At 38.6% G+C, this 19,855-nt stretch overlaps 1 protein-coding gene and 1 pseudogene across 6 annotated transcripts in view; both read right to left on the bottom strand.

The window, feature by feature from the left end:
* MPDZ (multiple PDZ domain crumbs cell polarity complex component) overlaps positions 1-19,855 on the bottom strand; it is a 128,535-nt gene that overhangs the window by 50,537 nt on the left and 58,143 nt on the right. For 5 of the 6 annotated variants that reach the window (XM_032880579.1, XM_032880580.1, XM_032880583.1 and 2 more), the window contains 4 exons: positions 17,351-17,635; positions 16,956-17,079; positions 8,597-8,795; positions 2,363-2,467 (listed from right to left, as the gene is read on the bottom strand). In XM_032880579.1, the coding sequence (XP_032736470.1) occupies positions 2,363-2,467; positions 8,597-8,795; positions 16,956-17,079; positions 17,351-17,635 (713 nt within the window). The remainder of the gene's footprint in view (positions 1-2,362; positions 2,468-8,596; positions 8,796-16,955; positions 17,080-17,350; positions 17,636-19,855) is intronic. The other variant, XM_032880581.1, reaches the window with a different exon arrangement.
* LOC116880991 lies at positions 12,212-15,241 on the bottom strand (annotated as a pseudogene).

Below are 19,855 nucleotides of genomic sequence, written 5' to 3'. Positions count from 1 at the left end.
ATACTACTGACTGTTTTATGTTTGAATTCCTCTCCTGAGCAAGTTGAGGAACAAGGTTCTGAATGAGGCTGGGTTCCAACAGCCTAAGCCTGACAGTGGGACAAGACTTTTGGGAATGGACCCAAAAAAGAGATTTTATTTTATTTTCCAGAAAGAGGGTTTTTAAAAAGGATGTTAAGAAGCAGACTGAGAAGGAGACAGACTGAGGGAAGCTATAGCCTGAAGATGCAGGGCACAGAGGTGAACATGAGGCTAACCCTTGGGAAGCAGAGCTGGAGAGAATAGGACAGAGGAAGCAAAGTATGAAATACAGATAATAATGAGAACTTAGAATGAGTTCCTAAAATATTCAGTGACAGCCATGGGGAGCGGGGGGTGGATCTTACTCATCCAAGCTCAGAGAGCTACCTGGACACACTCTCAGATACACTGGACACATGTTCCTGCCTTTTGAGCTATAAAAAGATTAATATCCCGAATCCTCTGATACAAAACCCCCATGTTCTTCATATGATTCTATAATCCTCGAATCCTTTCATCAACCCAGATAAATGTGTTGGTCACCCCTCATTCATCTTAGAATGTGCTTTACAGAACTCAAGTGTTGTGTGCTCCAAGAAGCAAAATGGACCAGTTCTCCTCTCCCGAACTCACCTGGCTAAGAATGAATTAGACTTCTTTGCCCCTGTGTCTGAGTGTTGACTACCAGTGACATTTCTATCAACTATAATAACTCACTATAAACCTGCATCAAGATACCAGACATTGGCACAAAGTCACACAGTAGAGTAACAGAGGTAAGAACTGAGGCCATCTAACTGCAAACCTGAGCTTTTAACCTCCATGCCATGCTGCCCCATATTTTTATTGTACATTTCTTTCTTTGAATCCAATGGTTAAGAACCTGGAACCTGACTGCTTATATTCTAATATTAGTTCTGCCAATTATTAAGTATGAAATTTAGCCCAAGTTACTGAGCCTTCCTAACAGAGATTCCTCTTCTATAAAATGCAGATTGTTTTGTTCTGAGGCCCGTTACACCAAAAGCAGATACACTTCCTCTGCAATGGAGCAGGTGGTCACAGCACTGGACAATCCAGGCCATTCTCCTTTCTGTGCTGGGAGGGAGGCACAGTGCTGAAAGTGGCTGTTTCTCTATGACTTTTGAGAGCTTGTAAGGCCTTACAACTTAATAGAAATACAATGTTACCTTGGCATAGCCTTTACACTATTTGAAGTAATATCTTAGGGGGACCCTGAAATTATTGCTTTGCTATTATGCCAAGAAGCTACAATCATTCCATACCATGAAGCCCGAGACAGAAACTCCAGAGAGGAACATGGCTGAACTCCGTAGAGGGTGAAGTGAATACTCCTTCTCCCACAAAATTCATAGGCCCTAAGGCCTATGACATTGTTTCCCTTTACTAAACACATAGCATACCTTTCCCTCCCCTGTCTGTATTACGGCAGTCATGAGGAAACAGAGGTGCGCTATCAAGATACCTGCAGAGTCACGGACACCGGGTGTTCTGGCATGTTCTCACATCCTATACAAACAGTGTAACTCTTCTGAGAAGGCTCCAGGATGTTTGCAGAGCCATTTCTGCTCTAGCCTGCTTAAAGAGCAATCCCGTACTCAGTGGCCAATACAACTGAAAGAACAGCCCCAGGGCTGCGAATGTAAAGTCCTTCCTTCTCCATGGAAAAGCAATTCAACAATATTTCGTCCCCTGTGCTGGACTCAGTCAGCAGCAGCATCAAAATTTAGTTCCTCCCTTTGTTAAGGGGGGGAAAAAAACCCCTTTCCCTGCATTAACTGTTCTTAATACTTTATGTATCAAAAGCATTTTAAAAAGACATACACTGTTTCCTAACATGCACATATACGAAGATGCAGCTCAACACTCTCCAAGGGTAAGAACTAACCATTAAAAACGTTTCTGAATCTGTATGCCTGTTAATAAAAAAAAAAAAAAGAATTTCTGCATGTGTTTGAAAACATTTATGAAAGTAGAAAAGGCACAATACAGTATCATACAAACTGTAGGCTCCAGCAAAGTAGTGAAATAGTTCTGAAATTTGAGGTGAATTCCCCAAACTCTGTATGTGAAGAGTACTATACAGAGTGGTGCCGCTTAAGATGATTTTCATCTCTTGGTTGGAGTTTTCATATATTTTCAACACTATATGATACTTTCCTGGAGTAATGGGGAGGCTGGGGTAAATACTTCTTTTTAAAATCTTGAAAGAAAGAAATCATTCTTTCTCATTGTTAGTGCCCCCTGACTCTGGCTTCAGACTCTTCTGGGAGCTCGCGACATCTTTCACTCCCTGCAGCAAGTTTACTGCTTCACTTACCTGCCAGAGTACGAAGAAAAAATATCCAGAGCCATTATTCCTCCAGATTGTGGCCCCAAACTTATTTTGAACTCTTCCAAACGTTCTGCAGGCACATAAGTAATTCTGGAACAGAACACAATCCATGAAAAAAAGGAGGAGGAGGAGGAGGAGGAGGAGGAGGAGGAGGAGGAGGAGGGGGAGGAAAGCAAAGTTTTGCCTAACAGAAAAAGACTCCAAAACACAGAAATAAAATATCTTGTCCCTGCATCCCTACTTTTTCACACAAATCATTTAATCAGCTTATTCAGCAACTCCAAACTCGGAAAGGATAAAACATCCTATAGGCAAAAAATAACAGATTAAAGTTTAAATTTTTTACTTTATATTTTAAACAATTAAACTTTAAAATGCTGATAAACTATATGTTTACTAATAATCATATAGGGGAGAAAAACAGCATTATTTCAATTTCTATATGGGAAGACTAACAGTCTTTTTAGAAAGATCCATTAATCCTAGGGCACGTGAGTGGTTCAGTTGGTAAAGCATCTGCCAGGGTCCTGGAATCCAGGCCCTCGTGGGGCTCCCTGCTCAGCAGGGGGAAGTCTGCTTTTCCCTCTCCCTCCACCCCAACCCCGACTCGCGTTCTTTCTCTCTCTCTTTCTCAAATAATAAATAAAATCTTTAAAAAAAGAAGATCTGTTAATCCTTACAAATATAAGTTCTTCCATAATACATAATTAATTATGGCCATTAACAAGTATATAATAATTACATGTTAGCTCTATGAAGTTATGAACCTGAAGGTCTGAAGTTAAAACTAGTGTAAGTTTATGGGAAGGCCCTCTTACTAATTTGTAGCAATTCCGTAATAAGTTATTTTGGTTTTAGAGAAAAGCCTGATGTTTACACTTGAATGATCACTTAGTAATTAAGCAAGCACCGGCGGAATGCCTGCAATGTGGAAGGCACTGAGCAAGATGTTGACTACAGCTATAAAGTTCAGAAACTGATACTCGAAAATTCAAGTTTACTGCTGTCCTATAAAAGACTACATAACGACTATACCTCCCTAGATCTTCAACTTAATAGTTAGGTAAGAGGAACAGTGAATTGCAATTTGGTTCAGCACACTGTGCTAAAGTATGTGTCAAGTTTGTATGTATCAAAATTACACAATATAAAAATCATGAAGACTATTAAACCAGCTATCCATGACTTACCCATGAAGACAATAAGTACATAAAACCTGAGCAGGGGAGGGCATGGATAAAGGACTGTCTTTTATGTCATAATAAAAGCTGAATTCTGCCACTGGCATTAATTTACTGCGTGAGAAAGACATGTAATTTCAGACATATTGGTTATTCCATAAAAATCATTCACCTCTGTAAGGTCACTTAAATTTGGCGTCAGAAGACACAGCTCTGTTTGCTCATCAGAGTGTAGTGGGAGGGTAAATCACCACTACCAAATCTCCACATTCTCAACTACAAGAAAGATGTCACTTTTCATGAGGCTATTGTAAGCTAAGGAGCATGAAACAAACAGAAGGCAGTGCTTCTCCAGCACATCAGCTAGCCTGGTCACACCTGATCACTCTGCAGACTCTGGGTACCCTTGGGAAGTCTCTTTTCATGACACTTTTACCTCCAGCACCAAAAAATAAAGCAGAAAGCACAGCTCAGAGGGTTTAGGAATACACTGGGAGACAGAGTTGCATTCTAATTCTGGCCCTACTTAATTTATTCATCCATGAAAACACCTTCTTTATGGTGTTAAAAATATATTGAATAGTAAATTTGAATTTATCCCTTCCCAAAATAATGAGTAAAAAATGTATAACACATTACGTCAGGAAGACTGATTCTATTTTATACTAAGACTAATAAAGATAAACCTAAAACTAAAAAACCTATTCAAGAAAAGTGGTATTGGGGTGCCTGGGTGGCTCAGTTGGTCAAGTGTCTGCCTATGGCACAGGTCATGATCTCGGGGGTCTAGGATGGAGCTCCAAGTCATCAGGCTCCCTGCTCAGCAGGGAATCTGCTTGTCCCTCTCCTGCTGCCTCTTCCCCTGCTTGTGCTCTCTCTTGCTCTTTCTTTCCTTCTCAGATAAATGAAAAATAAAATCTTTTTTTTTAAAAAGTATTATTTCTGAAGATTCAATAAAGGTAAAACATATAAAGTCAGGAAGAGGTGAAAGAAGGAAAGCTAGAACACACTAGTAAAGATAATAATCAGTTCAAAGTATTATGTTTTTAAAATGCTTTGAGAAGGAAAAAATATTTCTATCACAAACAATGCCAAAAATGAATTTTCCTCTATATTTGTCCCAAACTGTTTTCCCTTTTACCAAGGGTAGAGGACAGGGAGCTTTACAAATATTTTTCTGATATTTTAGACAGCAGTGAGAAAGGGGAAAGAAAGCAGCTTTTGCAAATATTTACCCCAATACACACAGTGAGGACACCATAAGATTCCCACAATGCAACAGCACACGCAAAGCATTTCTAACACACTCCTGGTCATACAGCACACCTCCGGATCCCAGGAAGGGCACCAAAAATGAAATGTGGTCTGAATAAACACACTGGAACAGCTTCTTTGAGAGCTGTGTTAAAGATTCGTACACGTAAACTAACCTCTGGTTACAAACGGAGAGGAAGGAGAAAGGGCAGCATCAGTGATGCTGACATGTGATCCGGCTACTAATCCAGAGACGGCGCCTGCACGCGCAGGCGGGATCACGCCCCACAAAAGAGCTTGAAAGCTCTGTAGTTGGAAAATATGATTTTCAAATGAGTTCACAATCGTCAGTGCAATGTGAACATGTAACAATCTCACAGTGGTGTTGATATTTACATTCTCATGTAAATGAAGAAAGGAAAGCCGAAATGTATACTCTGAGTCCGTATCTGGATCTATCCTTGCAACGGGAAGTTACAAAAGCATGAAATGGTTTTCACAGACAAGTTGTAACACACAGCCATCATGAGCTTTTGAATCACCAATACTCACACATAAAGGGGGGCTCGATCATCAGCAGGTGCTGCAGAAAATCTAGAATGTGAAGCATACGCCGCAGCATCTTTTTACAATGGTGTTAACAAATGTCAATGTCTTGAGCGGAATGTGAGATGCATACATATGTAGTTAAAAGTGGGTGCTCCTGGTTGTTTTTCTTCCCCTTTCCACCTCCCTCCCCATCTACACCTCCCCCAGAAAAGCATCTGTTCTTTACTGGTGTCTATAGCAGTGATTATTAACAAGCATAGAAAAATGTAACTGCAATCAATCTTTTATTCCTTGATCAGGAATTCATCCCACACTTTAGGTTAAGGCAGGTGAATTCTGATTCAGCTCGGTAATTATCTGGCAGATGTTAGAAGCAGCTGCTGCTAGGCACAAAACCCTGGCTATTATTACAGAAATATAAGAGCTCCTGGCAAGGTGGAGTGAGAAGTGAAACAGAATGCATTCTGGTGCGGCTTCACATCTGGTTTTCCATACAAAATAATGAAACCTGGAACTTAAACTGGCTGTTCTTGAACTCTTGAAACTCAAAATTATCTACACAGGCACGCATGAGCGCACACACACAAAGTGCCTTGCTATCTATCGCAAACGGCAGAAAAGAAATTCAGTGCCTTGTCTTCAATAAGCAATGCTTTTCCTAAAACCAATCAGTTATGTAACTGAACTATGTAGATTTTTTAAGGTCCCCCAATACACTCCTCCACTGGCATCCCACCTTCATAACAAGACACAAAGGGGAAGAGACACGGATGGAGCCTAGATCTGGGTAATGACTACAAAGCTTAATGGGCCAGAGGCAATGTTATGGCTCCACTCAGAGTAACTGGAGGGACTCGCTTTCCTTTTGGAAGGATTATTCACAAAGCTCTTAAGGTAATTCTAAACCTTCTGCTTCAGAAGAGCTAGTGATAGGAAAGGGACAGGGCCAAAACATTTCCTGCAAAACGGTGCTAAGCTCCAGTCCATCTAAATGGCTATTTTTTTACCACTTAACACCCTTTTTCTGAAAAAGGAGTATATGATTCGAATTTCTACCATTTACCCCATGAGTCAAACTATAACCATCTGAATCTCAGCCTTAGTAGGACACTTGGGAAGAAATCAGTATGTTTTGTGATTCTGTTAATGAATGTGTGTGTGTGTGTGTGTGTGTGTGTGTGTGTGTCCATACACAGGTGAGAATATGAGAAAGAGATTAATTGGCTAATTGATTTCTAGAGAAGAAAAAGTTGCAGGACTTTTCTTATTCACTTTTTTAGTTTAATATATTACATTTTGGAGGTGCCTGGGTGGCTCAGTTGTTAAGCGTCTGCCTTCAGCTCAGGTCATGATCCCAGGGTCCTGGGATGGAGCCACACATCAAGCTCCCAGCTCTACTCAGCGGGGAGTGTCCTTCTCCCTCCCCCACTCCCCCTGTTGTGTCCCCTCCCTGGCTGTCTCTATCTCTGCCAAATAAATAAAATGTTTTAAAAAACAATAATAAGATATTACATTTTGACTCCTGGGATCCCAAAGCAATAATTTATGAAGTTACCTCTGACATCCTAAAAAGCCCTGCCAAAGCTGCTGTAAGCACAAGTGGGCCCATCCTGGTGCTGACCCAGAGCGTGGGAAAACAAATAAGGCAAATGACAAAAGCAACAGAAAGAAGGAAAGGAGAAAAAGGACTTTGGAAGCTTGAAAAAGCACCTGACAACTTCCCTAGAGTTGACTAGATGCCTAATTTATGCCAAATTAATGTCACGATGGTCTTATTCCTTGGCCGCTTTCTAAGTGTTTCAGTACATTAGAACTGAGGGGGACGGCTAGATAACCAAGCACTGTTTCTGGTGCACGGAGTGCCAGAAAGTGGGCAAGGGACCTGCACCAGTGCTCATAGCATAAGACATCCATATCACACAATCAATTAGATGTTCAATTACCAGGCCATGTGTGTTTTATACTACATCTACACTATGTGAGCTAAAAGCCTTGCAATAAGGGGTCCCCATGTGGGTCTATAGCCTTCATCTTTGAAGCTAGAGGAATGGACACTGGCCCATAAGTGATAAATAAAGCTCTTAAAGTTTCTCTGTTTTCTTAGAGGCACTGAAATTTCTAATGTACTTGGACTCACATTATTAAGGTAATTAAGGAACTGTCACAAGATGAAATGATCTATTCCATTATAAAAGTCAAAAGAGCATGAAAAATTATGAAAGCCTGTTAGAGAAATTCCACCCCCAAATAATAGTACTTTCGTATAAGATGGCAAAATCCACTTCAAACAGTATAAATTTTTCTGCTTTTAATGACGGCAGAATGAAAGACACACTGGTAATATATTTTTTTCTTACCTAAGCTCTAGTAATAGATACTTTGCAAAAAAGAATAATATAGAATGAAGTCAGTAAAATAACATTAATACAGCAAAGTTTCCCATAATGGTAATCATTATATAAGTTTAAGGTAAATAATCTTTACCTGAGCTCTTATCTTACTATTTTATCCCTTATACATTAAATAAAAATATTCAATCATCAATGCTAGAGAAAAAAAGCCAAGCTATTACATTGATGAGGTGTGACAGAGTCATGAACTGATTTTTGTGTTGGCTCAAGAAATGTTTAGTAACTTTAAAAACCAAGTCACATCTATAACATGCTTTTAGCACATTATGGGATTATGGGATGGTTTAAGAGCTTACTGACAAAATATCCTACATGACCTACAATCGGACTATACCAATATACTGGTGAATTCTCCTGGAGCATGATGTAGTTAACCAAACGGTAAATGATGGGTCAGACTGACACTGTTCTTTATGGTCTTTTCCATGACTGGTCATTAAAGAACCAGCTTAGTCCTAGGATTCACATAGGTCAGTTGGGTAGTACACGGTTCCTTACATTAAGCCAACCCAAACTTCTCTGAAAGATCCTGAGTGGACCCTCCTGCTCTGTGAGAGATGTCTCAGGATTTTGCAAAAGCACTGGAGCAAAATTAAACACAGGAGGCAAATCATTTTCAAATATTTCAACATTGTATAGTCTTAAAGAAACTATGTCTATAATCAAGAACTACTCAGGAATAGTCAAGTTCCTGAGTGATTTATATTTAATAAATATGTGATAATTTTTGCATATGAAACAGAAGTACCTACTGAAAAGATTCCAATTCATGAATTGAAATTTTTGAATTTCCCAAGCCAAACTGGAGTGAACATAATACTTACTTTATGTCAGGCCCAATGAGAGAGTGTCTTCTCAACATCGCTCGTGCCTGGGCATTAGTTAAACTGATAGTAGATTCTTCATTAATAGATAAGATGCAATCCCCAACAGCAATCCGGCCATCTCGACTAATGGAACCTCCATGAATAATGCTTCGAACAATCATCCCCAAGCCATCTTTATTAGCACTTACTGTCATCCCTATGGTAAAGGAGAAGCACAGATATGTATCAAGTTTGTGACCCTCCAAAATTCATGTTAACTTGAATTTAATAATCCCTATGGATCCATAGATAAAAGGAGCAACTTTTTTATCGAATTAAAAAAAACAATCAAAAGGAAAGAAAAAAAGTTTCTAACATAAAATAAATTTTAAGTACATTTTTTAATGTTTCTCAACTTGTATCCAGAAAAAGACATTCTATGTTGACTGCACTAGAAATGAAATAGATCTACACTGTGGACTGAACAGAACTCAGGCTATTTGATGTGTTGCCCCTTAAACAGAAAACTCTCCCAAGGCAGATATTTTGACAATAACAAATCAATTTTATAGCAGTTCATCTCTTATACATATAAGAAAATAAAGAGAAAGACTACAAATGGAAAATGAGTTGCATAAATTAAGAAACTCCAGGCTTTCACCTTATTTCTAGATCATTTATTCATTTACTATGTGTTTACCACATACTGACTATGTGCCAAGTTCTATGCTGATTTCATGAGATGGAAAAAGCAAGAAGCTTGTACTCAAGTCTTACCCTCAGTGCCTGATGTATAGTGGTCTGTTTAACCAAAGGGATGTATTCTAATCTCTCCCCATTTCATCTCTGAATCTGAAGTCCTAGGAGCTCCAGATCTCGGTATTTCATTGCCCTCCTGACATGTTCCTTAGGTGGCTAATAGGAAATGCAGCCTTAGTATAGAAAAATTGAATTTCCAAGTTTCCACTTCCCGTATTTCACCAGGTTCCTTCCCCTCTTTGGCAACGGCATCATTGTGCTACTCTCCATTTCTCAAAACAGAAATGCTGGAGTTGTTCTCGAGTCCCAGCTCCCTCGCTCTCCTCGTATCTCTAATCCATCATCACGTCCTGTCACTTCCAGCTTCAAAATTTATCTTGAACGCATTCACCTTTCTCTGTTTCCACACTAACCCTACACCAAGCTGGCACTTCTTGCCTCACTTTTTGAAACAGCTTCCTAATTGGTCTTCCTAATTGGTCTCCTGACAACCACCAACGCATTCTTCTCAGAGCAGACACAGCGACCATTCAAAAGAGACAGATCACATCACCACCTCGCTAACAATCCTTTACTAGCAGTGCTAATATACAGCACACCTAATTGGCACAGTCTGTCGGGCACTGATGGCCTGGCCCTCCCGACATGTGTCCTTCGTGAGCACCAAGCCCTTGGCTCCCCATCCTCCAGCCACATGGACTGCTGTCAGAAACACACCCAGCCTCTCCCCACTTCACAGAGGAGTCTCTCCCCAATACTGTTCTGTAGCTCTCACACAGCTAATTCCTTCTTACTCTTCAATATCACTTCCTCAGAAAGGGTTTCTCAATAAATCCCCTCTGAATTTATGTTTCCTTCTCACCCTACCCTCATATTTTTTCAAAAATATAAAAATTTCTTCAAAAATATAAAAATATAAAATTGAAATTATATTTAAAACTGTGCATAATATTATTGTAAGTAGGGGCACCTGGGTGGCTCAGTCGGTTTAGCATCTGCCTTCAGCCACAGGTCATGATCCCAGAGTCCTGGGATCAAGTCCCATGTCTGGATCCTGGCTCAGCAAGGAGATGTGTACTCTCTCCCTCTGTCAAATAAATAAATAAAATATTTAAAAGATTTTTTTTTAATTAATGTAAGTAAATTCACTTAAAACCAAGTGCCAAAGTCCCTTCCAAACAAGATTACATAATTAATGTAAGGAGAGCTATAAGGCTGTAAGGGTGGTTTATAAAAACTTGCTTTAAGATTCCTTTTTAGGTTTGCATTTTGTGTATAAAAGTAAAGTAATTCTTTTAAATATTACTTTTAATAATACCAAATTGGACACGATATTTCAAGTATCTTTTTCTTAATTTTTAAAAAAAGATTTTATTTATTTGACAGGGAGAATGAGCGAGAGAGAGAGCATACGCAGGGGAGGAACAGAGGGAGGAGGAGAAGCAGGATCTCCCCCCCACCCCAATCAGGGATCCCCATATCAGGCTCAATCCCAGGATACAGAGATCATGACCCGATCCAAAGGCAGATGCCACCGAAGTGTCCCTGTATGTCAAGTATCTTTTTAGGAACAACCCGGATTTATAATATGTTTCCAACTTGGTATTTCATGCCTGAAAATGGGACATCCAAGCTTTAGTTATCTAGCTATAGTTCTCTCACAGAAATAAACCATCATCAAATGTATTTAAAATATTGTTAAAACTTATACTAATGATTTGTATTTTATTTCATTTTTTTAGCCTCCACAAATGAAGTTCTATTGGAAACTGACCGTGGCTGTTCCCTGCGGATCCTCCATGGCTGCGTTCATGGCACACCAGCAAAGCTGAGCAGGCACAAGAGAGGTTGTACGATCTATAAAATCGAATGTATTTACTGTCTGGTCCTTTACAGAAAAAGTCTGCTGACCCCTGTCTTATATCATCATGGGAAATTTACTAGTCCGTGGCTGTACCTCAATTTCCCTAGCCATGATCCCTAGCCTTTTTTCCTAAGAGCTTGATCAAGGTATAACTGACAGGGGAACTGTACATATTTCAAGCATATAATGCGAAGACTTGATAGACGTATACCTAGTGAAATGGTCACCACCACAGTTCAGTTACTTAACACATCCATCATCTCACAGAGTTACATTTTCCATGGGTCTGACAACACTTAAGACTGATTCCTTTAGCAAATTTTAAATATACAATATGGTACTAACGGTGGTCAGAGTGCTGGACATGAGATCCCCAGAACGGACTCACCTTAGAACTGAAGGCTTGTATCCTTTGACCAGCGTCTTGCCATTTTCCCCACCCCTAAGCCCCTGGAAAACACTATTCTACTCTGTTTCTGTGAATTTGACTTTTTAAAAAAGTTTCCACATATGAGATCACACGGTATTTATCTTTCTCTGGTTTATTTCACTTAGGTTCATCCATGTACACAAATGGCAGGAGTTCCTTCTTTCTCGTGGGTAAATAAGATTCCACTGTAATGGACACTTATTTTTTATTATTTTTTTGGAAGCACATTTGTTGATTTTAATGTTCCTAAGAACTGTTTTCTGGAAGATTTTCATTTTTTTCCCCCCAAGTTTTTATTTCAATTCAGTTAGTTAACACATAGGGTAGGACTGGTTTTAGGAGGAGGATTTAGTGACTCATCACTTACATATAACACCCAGTGCTCATCACAAGTGCCATCCTTAATACCCATCACCCATTTCAGCCCATCCTCCCAACTACTGCCCCTCCAGCAACTCTCACTTTGTTCTCTACAGTTAAGAGTCTCTTATGGTTTGCCTCTTTTTGTTTTTATTTTTCTTTTGCTTCCCCTATGTGCATCTTGCATCTTGCTGTTTCTTGTACCTGGATGACTTAGATCTCATTCATCAGCCTGCTAAACTCTTCCTTTTTTAAAAAAATAGATACCACCCCCAAAATTTTCTGATATCCTTGCTTCTAACTGGTGGGACTTGCTGGAGCAGAGCAGCTGAGTTTGATACAAGTTCAATATCATTTCCACCAAGAATTAAATCATGTTTCTGGGCTTGAGATATTGAACAAGCAACCCTTGGCCTCACATGAACCCTGTAGATATATTTTTCACCCAAGACATTTTGGATTTCAACAACAGAACCCTTGTCCTGAATCACAATGTTGTTGGGGAAATGAGCATTCACAGACCTTGATCTTGTACTGAAAGACCAGTGTAACACCCTTGATCATGCTCTGTACATGACAACAGAGAGTGCAGACCACAGTCAGTTCTGTTCTAGTTCCCCACCATTTGTCAACACGGAGTCTCTACTTTTTCTTTCCAAGGAGACTGAGCTCTATATAGATGTGACTGATGTCCCTTCGCAGGTCTCCTCTGGGGCCCTTCTCAATAACAGTGCATCCCTTTAGAGTGAGGTCAACATCTTCTGGTCAACAGCCTGAGTACTGACAATGGGTCTTCATTCTTACAGTAGATGCGACAAAGAGCTCTTAGGCTTTAATTTTAAAATCAGAGACACCTGGGTGGCTCAGTTGGTTAAGCATTCATCTCTTGATTTCGGATCAGTTCATGATCTCAGAGTCGTGAAATTGAGCCCCATGCTGGGATCTGCACTGCACATGGAGCTTGCTTTAAGATTCTCTCTCTCCCCCTCCCTCCGTCCCTACCCCTGCTCTTGCTCTCTTAAAATAAATATATAATTTTTTAAAATGAAATAAAATAAAATTGAGGTTTAGATGAATTTCCTGATATAATAGAAAGCAAGAACACTTCACCTTTCACTATTTTTTTTTCTCCAAGAACTGAATCATCTTAGTATTCTTTTTTATGTCAAAACTTAGAAGTTAAGGTAGAAGCAACCCAAGTGTCTAAAAACAAATGAAGGAATAAACCAAAGTAATACTCAGCCTTAAAAAGGAAAGAAATTCTGAAAATAATGTTTTTAAAAAGGAAAGGAAATCTTACACATGCTATGGATGGATGCGCTTTGAAGACATTCTGCTAAGTGACTAAGCTAGTCAATGGGACAAATACTCTACAGATCCCCTTACATGAAGAACTTAGGATAGTCAAGACTTATAAAGACAGAGAATAGAATGGTTGCCAGGAACTAAGGGACAGGGAGAATACTTATTATTTAATGAGTACAGAGTTTCGGTAGGAGAAGATGAAAAAGTACTAGAGATGGTTTGTGGTGACAGGTGACAACAATGTGAATAGACTGTCACAGAAATGTATACCCAAAATATTTTATTTATTTTTTAACTTTTTTTTTTAAATTATTAACATATAATGTATTATTAGCCCCAGGGTATGGGTCTGTGAATTGCCAGGTTTACTCACTTCACAGCACTCACCATAGCACATACCCTACCAACTCCTGCCCATAACCCACCAACCTCTCCCTACCCCCCTCCACCCCGGCAACCCTCAGTTTGTTTTGTGGGATTAAGAGTCTCTTATGGTTTGTCTCCCTCCCAACCCCATCTTGTTTCATTTATTCTTTTCCTACCCCTCAAACCCCCCATGTTGCTTCTTGACATCCTCCTATCAGGGAGATCATATGATAGTTGTCTTTTTCCGACTGACTTATTTCACTAAGCATAATACCCTCTAGTTCTATCCACGTCATCGCAAATGGCAAGATTTCATTTCTTTTGATGGCTGCATAGTATTCCATTGTGTATATATACCACATCTTCTTTATCCATTCATCTGTCGATGGACATCTAGGTTCTTTCCATAGTTTGGCTATTGTAGACATTGCTGCTATAAACATTCGGGTGCACGTGCCCCTTCGGATCACTACATTTGTATCTTTAGGGTAAATATCCAGTAGTGCAATTGCTGGGTTGTAGGGTAGCTCTATTTTCAACTTTTTAAGGAACCTCCATGCTGTTTTCCGGGTGGTTTCACCAGTTTGCATTCCCACCAACAGTGGAGGAGGGTTCCCCTTTCTCCACATCCTCGCCAGCATCTGTCATTTCCTGACTGGTTAATTTTAGCCATTCTGACTGGTGTGAGGTGGTATCTCATTGTGGTTTTGATTTGTATTTCCCTGATGCTGAGTGATGTGGAACACTTTTTCATGTGGCTGTTGGCCATCTGGATGTCTTCTTTGCAGAAATGTCTGTTCATGTCCTCTGCCCATTTCTTGGTTGGATTATTTGTTCTTTGGGTGTTGAGTCTGATAAGTTCTTTACAGATTTTGGATACTAGCCCTTTATCTGATATGTCATTTGCAAATATCTTCTCCCATTCAGTCAGCTCTCTTTTGGTTTTGTTAACTGCTTCCTTTGCTGTGAAAAAGCTTTTGATCTTGATGAAGTCCCAATAGTTCATTTTTGCCCTTGTTTCCCTTGCCTTTGGCGATGTTCCTAGGAAGAAGTTGCTGCAGCTGAGGTCAAAGAGGTTGCTGCTGGTGTTCTCCTCAAGGATTTTGATGGATTCCTTTCTCACATTGAGCCCAAAATATTTTAAATGGTCAATTTTATGTACCTTGGACTATGCTAAAAAATGATGTAGCCTGACATACTAATAGAACAAAAACCTATTCGGCTATCTCAACAGACAAAAATATTAGACAAAATTCAACATTACCTCAGCCAGCTAAAAACAGGCACACAATCGAAAGGCTCAGTTTATAAAATCAAGTATGCTCAAACCATGACTCTTACATGAGTCTCCCAACTGCTTCCAAAATACTTTACCAACCTATGCCAGAATGGTCTCCAAACCCAGTCTGACCCTGTCACTCTTCTGCTCTCAGCAACCACTGCCCATAGGAACCTCCAGCAGGCAGGAGGATCTTAGGACAGGCCTGTGTCCTGCACAGGACCCTGGCAAGTGTATCCCACCCATCTCTCCATTAGCATCAAGTCTCACTCTGCCACTGTCACGCCTCACTTCATCCATGCCACACAAAGTTCAGTAATGCTTCATAGGTCTCTGCTTCAGCTCTAGCAGCTTCCCAATTATGTGATAAATTATGTGATAAATTTTCTCTGAAGTCTTTCTAAACTCCTCCATACTCAGAGCAGGGATCAGCTATTCTCTCCTTTAAGCCTTCTATGTTCTTCGTATAAATGCATTTAGGATTTGATATGTCAATTTGCTTACTCTCTTAAACTCATATTCCTTGAGGAAAGTAGTTAAATTATGGTGTCTATGCACAGTGACTTGAATATAGAAAACAATAAATGTTCAACAGTTGAATTAAATAATTACACGAGAATAGGGATTTTCACATGGGCTTTGCAAAATCTCTGCCTTATAAGAAGGTTAAAAAAAAGGGTGGGGGGGATTCCATGGTCAATTAAATATAAAAAATGCTGGATTCTATAACTTCTTAGAGATCCACAATGCATATTTGAATACCAAAGATACTGAGAAGCAATGCAAACAAAAACCTGTCTCCTTAAGTGTAATGTTCCCAACTTCTAAACTTGTAGCCCATTTATAACTTCTATTAACATCTTATAGAATTAGTATTCAAAGTAACAGGCTTTCATAAATACTTCACTAACAGATGAAATATTTCTGACACATTTAGATATTTATAATATGTCTCATAATGAACAAATTTAGAAAGTTCTATAGCTTAAGTTTTATATTACTTTATTAAATGTAATATATAAGAAATAGTCAAGCTAAGTGAAATTCTTTGCTATAATTCTGCACTTAGCTGCTCTTGGTAGTACCCAGCTGCCACCAAATGGAACAAAATTTAGAAGGAGACAGAGACTGGAATTCTACTCACCACATAAGTGCTGTTAGACTTCACTGCCAAGTCTCAAATTTAACAAGGAAACAAGACTCTGCCATAAGATATCAATGCAAAGGGCACTGCTTGGTTACATGACAGACGGAACAAGATCTCTATGTAGAGCTAAACAGTGTCTTGGGCTGCAGCTGGACACTCAGAGCAACTAGTTTATGATTCTATTAACCAGCACCACATGAGCACAGAAAAACAAATGTGCTCTGCCTCCATATAGTTTTTGGCTATTGTAATTAGGATTTTATTTCTAAAGGAAATCTTCTTTCCCCAACTCACTAGGTTTTGTGATTATTAACCAGCCTCAACCCCTTTATGGGTAAAAGAGGACACAAAAACCCCACCACCTGGGAAGCAATATTGCATAACTTGCATTTATAGTTTGGTGGTGGCACACCTGGCTGTCTTTTTCGTCTTTATTTCAGTGAATGAGAGAAATTAAATACAAACTGACTTATGCATGACTGGTAACATTCAAAGAAACTAATAATTTACTTTTTCAAAGAATTCAAAATTCCAAATTGCTGACTTTTCATTTCCTAAGAATTCCTTTTCTGATTTGCTGTTTCATACACAAACAATTCATATATCTTTTACTTGAATGTGAATGAGGCTCATGCATACTTTTAAATAATTAAGAGAGTGAGGATTTAAGCTCGTCAGAAGTAAACAAACCTGTTAACCATTTCAGGAAAAATAAAGAGTACATAAAATGAGAACCAGAAAACCCACAGGAACACTTATAACATCTATTTTATTGCCTACAGCCAACAATGCTAAAACCGTGTTCAATATTTCATCTCTGGCAAAGGGGTTGAGAGGGAAGATACATGTGGAAAGGAAGGAACCTACCTAGGCTAGAATTGCCTTTTGCTATAGTAATAGTCCTCTCAAACGATTCTTCAGACAGGTTTTGGAGCATGACACACTCTGCAGTCGAGGTCAGGGAGCTCTGCTGAATTAAGAACTCGGAGCCCTGACAGAAAATAAGTAAGTAAATAAATAAATAAGTCACATGGAAAGGAAAACAAGACTTTGGAGTATGATTTCAACACCACCCCTGTTCTCTAATTGGCTGTGCCTTCTTCAGCAGGAAGCTATAACCAAAATAAGTTCATAGGTCGGATTCTGAAAATCTCAACCTCAAGAGAGGATTTGCTCTAAAGGCAGAGATCAGCCAGAATACTCCACAGTGCCACTGTTTATAACCTCACCATAACATACAACACATGTATTTAAAATGTTACCTTTCCCGCTGAATCAGGTAGCACAGGAGAAGGACGTTCTGCACTTGATATCATTTCATTTGGTGGGTGAGAGTCAGCCCATGTTCTTGTGTTTTCACATTTGTATTGCTGTTCAATAGCATTTGCAGGTGTATAATCATTTGCAGCAAAGCCAGAGGCAGGACCCATGCTCAAGTCTGCTGAAGACGGACTCTCATCTTGTCTTTGCAAGAGATTCTGGGTGTACAGTTCCTCCAAGGACATGTGCAGATCAAGTACTGGATCTGAAGAATTTTCAGTAATATCCTGATGATTAAAGAACAAAAAATAAAAGTGATAGCCAGAGTTACATCAATGTATTTTGCAAGACCATTTCTTAATAAATAACTAGTGGGGGAAAAAACCACAATTATTCATTACTCAAGAAGCATTAGCAAACGTACAAATTCTTCTCTTAGCTGACATTTGCATTATCTTTGTTTTTATAAATGCTTTTGAATACATTTTCTGTAGATCATGTATGCCATGTTCAACTGAGTTATACCTGCACTATATAGCATACATGATATCATTTAGATGCAATACTGTGTTCTATTCACAAACAAAATTATAGTTTAATCCACAAAGGAAAGCAAGTGACTTGTATTTTTAAATCTTAAAGAGTAGTTCACTTTCAATCAGTATGAAATTCCTATGTAAGATCAAGAACGTAAAGAAAATATTGATTCTGATTTACAAGAATCTCTAAGGAAAAATTATTTTGATAGGCATTTCTAGATATTTATAGAAAACAGAAAGCTATGCAACTCAAATTATTATAGGGAAAATTTTCATAGACATTCTGCAAGATAAACAAAGGGAATACCAAGAAGGTGTATAGTAAGATGTAGGCTCTACTCTAGACCCCCCTATTAACAACCTATACATCACAACAGAACCTCTCTTGACTTTATATTTAGTTTCTAAAATTCTCTGAAACTCTAAAATTCTAGTTCAATGTATACATATGCATCTATTTACAACAGATATATTCTATCACTTACGTGCTTTGGGCAAGCAGCTGCTCCATGAACTGCTACTGAATAAACATATCAGTTTTCCCTTTAATTCTCTTATTAATATTTTTAAAATATAAAAGTAACATATGAATACATTATCGTCAGGAAAGATTCAGGCATGCAGGTATACATATGTGTGTGTGTATATAGAGTATAATATGAAAGCTCTCCCTATGGCTTCCACTTCCATTTTTTCCCCCTGTAGAAAGAGCTGGAACCAGCTGAATATCTGTCAGAACTTTCTACTCACTTGCTTACTAAATGTGTATAAGTACACAAGTACACTCACACATACAAGCAGTTACACATTTTTAAAACTAACCTAAACCATTAATTAAGTAGAATGTTTTACTTTCTTTTTTGAAGCATCTTTGTATCTAGACATGAGAGATTTCCATGTCAGTAAATAAACGTCAACCTCAATCTTCTTATGACCACAGAGCCACCCCGAAGTATGAAAGGCCCTGGAGTGCAGACTCCAGAATGCATGTTCAGACTCTCATTCCTCCACTAGCCATCCTCTGTGCCTTGGTCCCCTCATCGATTAACTGAAGAAAACAGAAGGACCTAGTTCAGGACAATTGGGAGGACATAGAGTTAATACCACGAAGTACTAATAACATGTCTGACTTAATAGAAAATGCCCAATAACTGTTAGCCATTACTGTTATTTGTATTATACATCTTTGTACATGTGAGAAAATGTATTTAGTATAAACTCCTAGAATTATGGGCCAAGTAATATGCACACTTAAAATGTTGGTACGTATTGCCAAACAGTCCAATTTTCTCTCACAAAAATGTGGGACTACCTGAGAACTAATTTTGCCAACCCTAAATAAGTTTGGTAATTCGATCTGAAAGAAATATATTCTAGTAAACATAAAATTTAGTATTTACTATGCATGTCCCTGACAATTAATGAGGACATGCCATTTATATATCTCCTGTCAACACTTTCTTCATATATTCTATCCAACTTCTCATCAGGGGGATTCCACTTGTTCCTATCATTGATATACTCTGTAGGTAAAGTCTGTAATATATACAAGTATTTCCCCGGCCTGTTACTTATCTTTGAGTTTGCACATGTTCTATAGATATACATGCAGAAATTAAATACTTTAAATTCTTTATGTAACTCTTTATGAAATTCTTTACATAATCAAATTTATCAACACTTTGTACTACAGAGTTTCAAAAGTTGCTTAATAAGTTCTTCCACACAAAGAAAAAGAAATGCTTTCTAGTCTTTTCCGTTTTATAAATGCTTTCTTTTCAGGTTCCGTTTTAACCTTTCTAGAATTTATTTCAGGGTTTGATGTGAAATACGGATGTTTTTCTATTTTTTTCCAAAAGGTAATCAATTTTTCCAACAGAGTTAATTACATTCCTCTTATCAGCATAAGTTATGATCTTTCTGGAATTATCAAATATTCCTGGCACAAAGAATTGAGGCAAATGGGAA

This window comes from Lontra canadensis, unplaced genomic scaffold (genome assembly GCF_010015895.1).
Source record: "Lontra canadensis isolate GAN:19392208 unplaced genomic scaffold, GSC_riverotter_1.0 scaffold70, whole genome shotgun sequence".
Taxonomy (NCBI): domain Eukaryota; kingdom Metazoa; phylum Chordata; class Mammalia; order Carnivora; family Mustelidae; genus Lontra; species Lontra canadensis.
This window is presented reverse-complemented; position numbering and strand designations above follow the sequence as displayed.